Below are 11,718 nucleotides of genomic sequence, written 5' to 3'. Positions count from 1 at the left end.
GGTTAATTTGAGTAATAAAAGGATTTTAATTCTGGAGGGTCATGATTTACAGATGGGGTGGCATGCCTTCCTATGAGAAAAGAAAAGTAAGATATATATATATATATATATATATATATATATATATATATATATATATATATATATATATATATATATATATATATATATATATATATATATATATATATATATATATAATAGACACCATATGAGAGATTCATTGATACAGATTTGGAATAAGTTTGGAATAAGTTTAGAAAAAAACATTATATGAAAATATCGGCCTGGCTATCCACCATGGAAGTGATGATATACCCCAATACATTGGATTTAGGCAAAATGGTTGGATACAAAGAAATATTAGTTAATCAGGGAAAATTAAAAACAAATCAGGAATTAAAAGAGCAAGATATAACTATAGACTGGTGGCCATATCTTCAGCTGCAAACTAGATACAAAAAAGATGTAGAAGAATTTGGAATTCATACTGAGCTACAACTATTAGATAAAATTTTAGTAGACCTGAGGAGAAATTCACAACAAGGATGTTATTATAATTACTTATTAAAATTTGCTTTGGAAGAGGAGGTAGTAAAAGGTTGCATGATAACATGGGCAAAAATATTGGACATAATTTAAACTTAGCAGATTGGGAAAAAAATTGGAATAAAAATTATACATTAACAAGATCGGTAACTTATAAAGAAAATATATACAAGATGTTTTACTGTTGGCATCTGACACCAATGAGATTGGCCAAAATGTACCCTAATATGAATCCAAAGTGTTGGAAATGCAAACAGAACCACGGTACCTTCTACCATATGTGGTGGTTATGCCCAGAAGCCCAAAAGTACTGGACCAAAATATGGAGTTGGATACAAGAAATAGTGGAAGATTGGATAGTTTAAACCAGAATTGTTCTTGTTGGGAATAATTAAAGGGAAATATAAGAAAAAGATTAAATATATTTTACTACTTATATTGACAGCAACAAGAATAGCATTTGCTCAATGTTGGAAACAAAATAACACACCCTCAGAGGAATGAGTAATTCAAAAAATCTTGTGCTGAAATGGATAAACTTACATTAAATTTAAAGGATAAAGAAGAGTCAGAGTATTATGAAGTTTGGTATTGGTATAAATGGTTGAAAAATAGAAATAAGGATAATGGAGATAAGAAAATTATAGATAACTGTATACGAATGTATATATTTATATGAGATTGGTATATGTAATAATGATGTCACTGTACCATTAATATTAAGATTTGTAAATTGTGAAAAAGAATAATAAAGGAACATTAAAAAAAACTAGTTATTCCAATAGGTCTGGGGGTTGCAAGGAAATGGTGATCCCATGAAGTAGCTCCATTCTTTGTAATATCTCCTAGTCCTTTAATAATTATTTTAATTTTTGTATTTAGTGAATATTTTTAAACACATTTTATAGTTTCATTATATGTCATCCAGAGTCATGTTTTGTGAAATGGGCAGCCATTTCATTATACATCAACAAATATATAAATACAATTTCTTTACCTGGTTTGCACTATTGCACAGATGATTTTGAAGGAAAATAATTCAATTTACAGTGACAATTCATGAGGGAGAAATACCTATCAAATTAGAATGTACATATTCACTAGAGAGTAGCAGCAGACTAATCATCCATTTTCCTCATCACTGGGTACATGTGAACTGGAAACTAACCTCTTTTAGTGCCACTGTGCTGGTCGCTACCCCATTACAGCGATAGCACTTAGACTTATATACTTCTTCATAGTGTTTTATGGCACTCTCTAAATTGTTTACAGAATCAGCATATTGTCCCCAACAATCTTGGTCCTTACTGACCTCGGAAGGATGGAAGGCTAAGTCAGGTTTGAGCCAGTCAGAATCGAACTCCTGGCTGTGGGCAATTAGTCTGCAATACTGCATTCTAACCACTGCCACAATGTGGTGGTAATTATAACAGTTATGATTCTAAGATAGACCCTTTTTCCTGATGGTGAGCAACAGGCTCCCAGACCATATTAATTTAGCTTTTTCTCCTCATAGCTGATTTCTGAGTTAAAAAACCCAACAGAGTAGTCTTTAAATAAATTTTTATTGTTTTAATTAGATTGTTGGAAAAAAAGAGATTAATAGCAATGTTCAAGTAGTGTTAAAAGTATTTTTTTCCAGGATTGACAAAAGTTATTACCTGGAATGAAACAAGGTGAAAATTGTAACAGTTGAGCAGCACTGTGAAGCATTATATGAGTTTAAGTGCTATTGCTAAGTGTTATTTCATCTTAGAAGTTTAGTTTCTGGAAGTGATGACTGAATCTGGAAATATTTTATCAACTCATGAAATGTCTGATACTTCAAGTTCTACTTTATTTATAGATGGCCTTTTTCTAGTTAAATTCTCTCCATCAATATAACCAACACATCCTAAATATATTCCTCTACAGAATATGGTTTTGAGTTACAGGAAGATTCACAGGATTCATTTGCTTATCTGTGCTTGTTTTCATTTCACTCAGGTTCTGAAAGGATTTCCTGATTGCCTACAAGCTGATATCAGCCTCCACCTCAACCGCACCCTTCTCCAAAATTGCAAGGCCTTCCAAGGAGCTAGCAAAGGCTGCTTACGTGCCTTGGCAATGAAGTTCAGGACAACACATGCCCCCCCTGGTGATACCCTGGTGCATTATGGAGATGTCCTTACCACTCTTTATTTTATCTCACGTGGCTCCATTGAGATCCTCAGGGAAGACATAGTAGTGGCCATTCTAGGTGAAAAATTTTCCAGGATAGGGGAGTTTTAGAAAATGGGGGAGATAGATTCATTTCAACCTATTGGTTCCTTTGCAGAAAATAGAGGTTTATCATCGGGTCATTTAGGAAGTATCAAACTGTAAATTCTGTCCTTTCATTTTTCCTTAAGGGGAAGGGCACTACAGTTACAGCAACATATTGAAGCTGAAAAAAGCAACCTCTTTATCTTATCTACATCTGGCAAGAACAGTACAACTTTTGCTGTATATGAATTCTCCTTAACTGTAGCCATCCATATAATATATATCTAAGATTTATTTATATTCTGTAATCTATATCTATAGCTCTACAGAGAGAGAGAGAGAGAGAGAGAGAGAGAGAGAGAGAGACAGAGACAGAGACAGAGAGAGAGAGAGAGAGAGAGAGAGAGAGAGAGAGAGTCTATAAATTATAGTTATATAAATAAATCTTACTTAGATACATTCAAAATATGAAAGAAAAGAATCAATATATCATCTATTCATTTGGCAAAAGGCTAACAAGAAATGGCAGCAATGTTCATTATTATTTTGGTTTAATCTTCTCTAGTGATAAAGTGTTTCACTAAATAATTGTAAAAAAACCAATTATTTGCAAATTGCAAATAACAAAGGGGCAGGATTGAAGGCTGAGATTGACAGAAACATATATTAACTTTGAGTTTAAATCTTCAATTGCACTCTACAATATTGAAGAAACTAGCAGAGTTTTGGTGGCATTGTTAATAGTTACTGAGAAATATTGAAGATATGTCAGTTGATGCAGAGCAAATGTTATCCTTACCTTCAAAAAGGGAGAAAGATGGGGAAACCACAAACCAGACAGTCTGACATGATTATCTGAAAGTTTCTAGAGCAGATAATACAGAGATTGATCTGTAAACAGCTGTAAACAAGTAGTTCTTATTTAGCAACTGCCTTGTTTAGCACCAAGTTAAAGTTACTTGTTATTAAGAAATAACTTTATGACCAATCCTTACATTTATGACTTTTGCAGATCTATAAAGCCATGGAAAACTGAAATAAGCTCATAAACATAATTGTGGTTTCCCTTAGTGATTGCTTCTCTTAATAATTGAGTTGCTGCTCCCAATTGAGGTAACTAAACAAGGTCTACCTGTAGTCATTACCAAGCAACCATTATTCAGTCAAAAGCTAATTTGGTATAGTGGTTAAAAGCAACGGGCATCTATCTACCTTAGGCATCAAGTTAGCCCAGTGATCTTAGACTTAGCCCTTCTGCAAAAAAAAAAATTTATTTTTAAAATGCTATCAACAAAATTGCAGGGACTTGTCCAGGAAATCACCATGACCTTGACTTGAAGGCACCAAAAAAAAAGGAGAAAGAAATAAATCATTATTGAATTTGTCAAGTAAAGTCTTTTCAGACTGACCTTGTTGCAATTCATTTTTTGTTTGGTAACTTGCTTAATACATTCTGAATATGCTATAGCTATAATACTATGATTTCAGCAAAAATAATCTGATAGTCATTTTAAAGAGAAAATTACAATTCAGGAAAGGAATGAAAGAAAATAAGATGGGCTATTATTTCAAGATGGCTGGATTGAGATAGAGAGTGCAACCAGCAACTTGCAGCTAGTGTTTTGCAAGCAAAATTTTTAAAAAGGTTATTTAAGGCAAAGATAAATCATTTAATACAAAAAAGTTTAGCCTTCCCATTAATAGAGGTTCTTTTTTGAAAGATAGGTGACAATATAAAAATACGTATTTGTTTAATAAATAAATAATATTTTAAATAATTGTTTATTTGATCTGTAATTAAAGTTTAATAATTAAAAGAGGTATATAGATTTCTTGCCAAACCTTAATAAAATTACTTTTATTCAGAGTAGCTCACATAAATTCATTTTATTATTTTACAGGGAACACTATATCAAACATATCATAAAATTGTTGAATAAAATTCAAGGTGATTTTGCTAGATTAAAGGAATGGTCTAAACTTGGCAGAGTCAAATTTAACTGGTTCAAATGTAATGTTTTTCACTTAGAAAACAAAAATCAAATACAATGATTGGAAGGGAATATACTATTTTTTCAGATCACAAAATGCAGAACTACGGATTTAAGCTACAGAAGGGCAGATTCTAACATGGGGGGGGGGTGCATCCCAGCAGTCTGATAGCGGAACCATTCACCCACCACAGTGGTAGGCTAAACTGACAATTGTCAGAGAATGAAAAGCAGTCATATTTGTGACTATTTCCTGTAATACTTCCACTGTAATGTGTCAGTAGGTATCAAGGACCAGCCAAAGGTTGACTGCACAATTGTTCTAGTTCAAGACAGCAGCAGTAAAATTATTATACTTTAATAGTAGTTCATGTGTTGTTTAGGGAAGAATGACATCTTTGGAGAGCCTATCAGTCTGTATGCCAGGCCTGGAAAATCCAATGCAGATGTGCGAGCCTTGACTTACTGTGACTTGCATAAGATTCACCGGGAAGATCTCCTAAAAGTCTTGGATATGTATCCATCCTTTTCAGATAACTTTTGGAGCAATTTGGAGATAACATTCAACTTGAGAGATGTGAGTATCTAATATGAGAAGATGGAAAAAATTAGAGAGATGCATTATTAAAAGGTTAACCAAGGCCACACGGATATTAACTCCTTCTACCTAAATTGACCTGAAAAGGGAGTTATTAGAAGAATTAGAAGAATTAACTATAGTTTGTCTTTTTTGAGCACAAAAGTAGGTCACATTAACCTAACTTGCAGACCTTTGGATACATAAATATTTTTATGATATTCTACAGTGTTGCTCAGCTATTCAAAGCCCAAACAATTTTATGCATTTATGCATAATGTTGGGAACAAGTTGCTTTTATGTTCTAAAACATGAGTATCTAAATATTTCTGACCTGTTTGACTACTATTGTGATAATTATAAAGTTTGGATTGCTATGGCTGCTCAGAACTACTTTTTTCACTATATTTTACACTTTGCCCTGATTTTCCTTCAGGCAGATAGTATTCCTCGTTCTTTCCTCAGTGAAGACTACACATGCAACTATCACCAAACACTTCATCATAAACATTCCCCCTGCCAAGCTAACAAAATTGGTGAGTTAACCTCTTGGGAATTGAACTAAATTCTGGCATTAGGATTAGGAGGAAGGTAGGAAGTCCACTACTGCCACCTTGTGATTATTTCCCAAAAGTTTTTTTCAATCTGAGCTTTCCAAATGTGCTAAATTGTACAGTCCCCATCATCTCTCAACCAATCCCTGGGCAAAGGAACTTTAGTACAGTAACATCTGAAGAATCAAGTATATAAAGGCAAATCTGTCACTTCAGATTTATCACCTGTAATTTATCAGGTAATTTGGAATACAAAAATAGTTTCCTAGTTTGCATCTTAGTTGCATTCTGGATTAAAGAAGAAAAGCATTGTTAGCCTTTGGCTTTGAATTCAGTTTTATGCAAATTATAACCTCCAGATTATAATTGTAAAACATGATTTATCTCATTCATTATTATCATATCTCATGCATTATTTGGCGGATATTTAGTAAGGCGTCTAAGATCACAAGAAGAATTTTTAAAAAAATATTCCATTTAATTGTTGATTAATACAATATATCAATATATTTGGACAACATATTTTCCTATTATTAACCCCTATGCAGAAATACTGTCTACATTGTCTGCTTATAGTTGGCTCAAAGGTTCTAGGAAGACTATATAATTCCAGTTGTTATTAAATTAATCTGCACAAAGTAAATGTATTTTTGCTGCTCTACATATTGAATGTGAAACAATAGTCAACATATCTTATATTTCTAATCACCATGCAGGGTATTAAAATGTCCAGATGTTTTTATGGCCTAATTGTGGCCATTGTATTTGTAGACGTTTGAGAGATTCCGTCAGTATTTAATCACGTCTCAAACTATGTGAGGCTTATCTGCATTCTTTATACCTACTGCAGATTCAGATAGCATGGATGTAGGCAACTCAGACCTGGAGCAATGTCATGGATACTCTGAATTTACACCAGTGCAGAATCCTGACATGCACAGCACCACAACATCCTGCTCCCAAATTAGTGAAGAAGAAGCCAAGATGCCCGATCCCATCAAGATTGATCCTTTCACAGATACTGAAAATGATGATTTTGTCCCAACTGTGGTAAATCTGGTCACTGATGGCACCAAGGCCAATCAACTGGTAACTGAAGAAAATCTAGCCTATGCAGGTATGGGTAACTATTGTTCACATAGGGTATGAGATAATCTGTTTGACTTGAGGTTTATGATTAACTAGTAGGGCTGATTCAAGAATCTTATTTTTATAGCCATATGTTAATTTTGGGAATAGAGAATTTGTGTAGGATATAACACAGTTGCTTGCCTCATGAGTATTAAATTCCGTAAAATTTAGAAGTGAGTAGTTTGATTCCTGAAGAAGAATTAGTATGACTAAAATTCTACTTATGCACCAAAAATCATAGATATTTTCACTTATTCTTATGTGTGTGTGTGAGGGTGGGGGAGAGAGATGAGAGACCTACTAAATAAGACTTCAAAATGCTTCGGGGTGCAAACAAACAAATTCCAACACCCTTGATCAGAAAAGGTGGGGCTTCTGAATGTCAGCTGACATGTTCTACACCTTAGTGTCTAAAGGGGAAACAACTCTGCAAGGGATTAAACCTCCTTTTCTTTAGTTCCTTGCGGTCAGATCTTTTAAGGTAGGCCAGGACAGGAAGAGGATTTCATAAAAATTACAGGCCATCTTCTAACATGTTTTACAATGCATAACAATTTTGAAAGTCAACTGAAAGTTTTTCTCTATCCCTACACTACACAGAATCAAGGTGGACTGATTTTGAATGTTTCCCCCTTTCCTAGGACTGACTTGTCTTTTATTTTTTCTTAACAGCTGTTGCAGACTTTTATCAAGGTTATCATCTTGCTTCCTCTACACCTGTGGAGGAAAAAAAATCCCCTTCCTCCCTTATAGAAAAGAAACTCTTGTTCCACATGGGACTATGTTTTTTAAAAAAACACCTTCTACTCCAGGAATTAAGACTTGGCAGAGAGGACTGACTCTCCCTCCCCAAATTCCTCATTGAAAGGATTTCTCCCCCCACCCTCTTAATCCCATGAAACCTATTCAACTCTTATAGTTCTGTTAAATCCGGTTTGAAAATCCCCACAACAGATGCATTTAAGATTTCCAGACATCCAGCAAAGGAAGGGAATGTTCTCCTTATCCTCTGTCTGGAAAGCATAGCTTTTTAAAAAATCAAGCATTGTCTGGCTTTTCAATATCTAACAAGCTTTTCTCCTGAGTAGCATTTTTCTGCAACACAGCATTTTTCTAATAACTTACCCTAAGATTAATCCTTTGTATTAGTATAATTTATTGTAGGAGCAGAATACTTTGGTGATTTTACCATATCAAACCATGAGCCATAGTAAAATACAACAAAATGAGATAAGGTAAGATACAGTGAAATGTGATAAAATAGGCTATGGTGAGATAAAATAGACTAAAATATAGTAGGTAACAGGATAAAAATAAAAGATAAAATAGCACAAAGTAAAAAGAATAAAAAGATAGATAACGAAATGAATCCTAAAGTTCAGAAACAAATGTTTACGTGAATTCATCAGCTTTACATGTGATCCCCAATGTCTTCTATAAAACTTATTCCTTATTGGACAGCCCTGACTATAAATTCAACTGTTCTAGTGATTACATTTATATTTGTGCCTTGAAAAAAGTAAGATAATCTTTTGGTAAGATAATCATTTATGGTTCTGTTGAAGAGTCTCTGTAAGACTTGAATCCTTGCTGAGGCACATAATTGATAATTGAATAGGAGGATATGTGCAACATCTTCTATTTCTAATGTTTCACAAATATACAATCTCTCAAGAGATGGCACTTGACTTCCCCATTTGATCATAAAATCTAGCAGCTTGAATCTTCCTCTGTTAAAAGCTATCTATGATGCTGAGTCAAATTCATTGTCAAGAATTTTTTTTCTTTGGAAAGTCATTTTATGTTTGTCCAGCCATTTCAATAACTTGATATTTGCAAGTGACTTAATATTAGTTTAGTTTATCCAAAGAGTTTATCCAAAACTCTTTGTTTAAATATTGTCCTGGCCTGATGGCAGATTGAAGATAGGTATTGTGTTGAGGGGCTATGGTGTGAGACCATTTGGAGAAACTGATTGATCCATGTGATTGGTTGAAGTGTGCCCATGTGTTCTTTAAGGCACATTTTTGGTACTCTGTCAGGTTCCTGAGAGGATTATATGTTAATAAATAAAAACTTTCATTACTGTTAGACTAGATGAAGGGGTGCCTCTTCTGCTCTTACAGAAGTATTCCTATCGACCCATAGAATAGTTCTTAAAAAGTGCATCTAATTTTGTTCAAGTAAGAGTGTCTATGATAGGCCATGTTAACATTGATACAATTTTTGCTTTGTGGATTTTTCAAATTCTAAGCATTTTAGATCTTGTGGTTGTCTTTGTAGAACTTTGTAGAATATGAGAATTTTTTATAGCTCTCCTTCAGATTGCCAGTTGCATTTGGGCTGTCTTTCCCTCAAAATCACTACCTTTGACTTAATCTTATTTAGAAGCATGCTGTAACAGGCACTAAACTTCCTCATTAATCTTTTCAGGCTTACTTGGGAATATGCCATCAGGACCATGTCAACTGCATCCATCAGATTGTTGATATATCTGTTATAGATCTTTCGCATGTGAACATTAATAGAATGGAGAAATTCCAAGATGTTATTAATTAATAGATTGAATTGCATCTGGGCCAAGCTGCATTCTTGTATAATACCTTTGGAAATGGGCTTTAAGTTGCTTAGTACCTTTCCATGCTACTGCCAGAAATTGATAAGACCTTAGTCAATTACATATTGAAAGTTTTTGTCTCTAGGATATTCATGCCACTAAAACAAAAGTATTTTTGATGCTGAAAAAGTATTTTCATATACATATATTTACATATACATACATGTATGCTAAGTCTGTTTTTTGCATTTTTTTCACTGTAGTTTTTGTTGCAAATGCCAAAAGTTAAACAGTTAATGTGTTCTCCTCTCCCCATTACTATTTGTCTTCCTTTTTCTTTTTTTTCAGGTATCGGGTAAACCTAAATGTACCACCAACACAGGGTTGGCCAGTCCTTATATAGATTAAAATCAAGGAGATTGAAGACAAAAGATATGCCCATTGGTCTCACTCTCAAAATCACTGTTCCTTTCCCTTCAATAACATGTATATGCTTATCAAGATGTCCAAAAAGAATACAGATCAAAGTACCAGTAGTGCGTGATCTTTTAAATACCTTCTCAAGAAGGAGCCAGGATATTTTCCTCTTCACACACAGCTGGCAATGAAGCACAAATGCATTTTAACAGCCTTAAGGAAATTTGCAGCCCTTGAGATACGTCAAAAGCCATATTTTGTTTCATACTCTAGAAATGGGAAAAAACTACGTAGCATAAATATATTTTTATTTCCTCCCTACAGCATACTGCATAAATATATTTTTATTTCCTCCCTACAGCATCTTTATACATATTTTGGTACAATATATAATTTTTAAATCAATAGGACAATGCAAACTGAGGAAATTGTAGAAATAATGACAAGAGGGAATATTCTAATAAAATTTAGAGAAGAAGATATTGAGTGATTAACACCAATCAAGGGTGAGGCTAAATACAACTTATACCATTTAATGACAGACACTTAACAAACATTTTAAGAGTTGTAAATAGAAACCATTTTAAATCAAGTATACTTGTGACCTGATATTTAGGTACTGCTGACAATAATCTGGCTGTAGTGCAAAATTAGACATGCCAAAAAGTGGCACCCACTGCGCAAAACTACTGTAATTTCTAATAGAAAACAAGCAAACTCGACAGGCTTTCCCAAAATAAAAACAAATTTAAACAGGCCTTCTATTGATTTTTGTATCAATTCTAATTATTGTAATTCATTAATCATTGTTAGTTTTAATGTTTATACTGTTAGTATAAAATGGTTTAGTTTTATACCAGTGGTGGTATTCAAATAAAATTGCCACCGGTTCGGTGGGCGTGGCTTGGTGGGCACGCTTTGCACGTGTGCACACACTTTGCATGCACACGCGTGCCAAATACGCACTTTGCGCAGGCACAGAGGCATTTGTGCAGGCGCAGAGGTGTTCTAACTTACCTCCTGCAAGCCTGCACGATGCTGGTTGCTGCAGCAGCTGCTGCGTGGTGCTATTCTGCGCTGCGCAAAGCAGCTGTGCTTCGAATTCTGGCCATAAAAGTGAGTATGGGAGCCCGGGCGGGTGGGTGGGCCAAACAAAGAGCAGCGGAGAGAACCGGTTCAGTCTCCGCTGCTCATTGCCACTACCGGCTCTCCAGAACCAGGCAGAACCAGTCGAATACCACCACTGTTTTATACTAATAGTATAAACTGGTTTATACTAACTGATTTAATTGGTTTTATCATATTTCTATTTTTTCAGAAATAGATGTTTTATTTTATTAAACAGCTTTTTAAAGTGAAAAGTGATATGATGCCACAAATATATATTGAAACAAAATCATATCCTTTTAATTACTTGTTAATTTATTAAATTTGTTTGCTGCCCATCTCAACACAAGCTGACCCTTACAACATTAAAAGTAATAAAAACATACAAACATGTGTGTCTAATAGCAATAAAAATACAACATAATTAAAAGGCAGGGTGGGAGGGAGCAGGATGCATGGGGAGTGGATCTGTTATTGGTCCAGCATGATATTTTGCTGCTTGCTACTTAGAGCCCAAGCCAACTGGCAGAGTGAGGTCTTCAGGCTCTTATGGAAGGTCAGGAGGGTGAGAGCAGATCTTATCGCAGAAAG

At 34.3% G+C, this 11,718-nt stretch overlaps 1 protein-coding gene across 3 annotated transcripts in view; it reads left to right on the top strand.

Annotated features, from left to right (window-relative positions):
• Positions 1 to 11,718, top strand: part of KCNH6 (potassium voltage-gated channel subfamily H member 6) — a 116,180-nt gene that overhangs the window by 97,647 nt on the left and 6,815 nt on the right. For all 3 annotated transcript variants that reach the window (XM_026679843.2, XM_087945779.1, XM_087945780.1), the window contains 4 exons: positions 2,536 to 2,788; positions 5,168 to 5,361; positions 5,798 to 5,897; positions 6,766 to 7,032. In XM_026679843.2, coding sequence (XP_026535628.1) covers positions 2,536 to 2,788; positions 5,168 to 5,361; positions 5,798 to 5,897; positions 6,766 to 7,032 — 814 coding nt within the window. The remainder of the gene's footprint in view (positions 1 to 2,535; positions 2,789 to 5,167; positions 5,362 to 5,797; positions 5,898 to 6,765; positions 7,033 to 11,718) is intronic.

Source organism: Notechis scutatus, chromosome Z (genome assembly GCF_049901735.1).
Source record: "Notechis scutatus isolate UNSWTSFEM ecotype Mainland chromosome Z, rNotScu1.2, whole genome shotgun sequence".
NCBI lineage: Eukaryota > Metazoa > Chordata > Lepidosauria > Squamata > Elapidae > Notechis > Notechis scutatus.
This window is presented reverse-complemented; position numbering and strand designations above follow the sequence as displayed.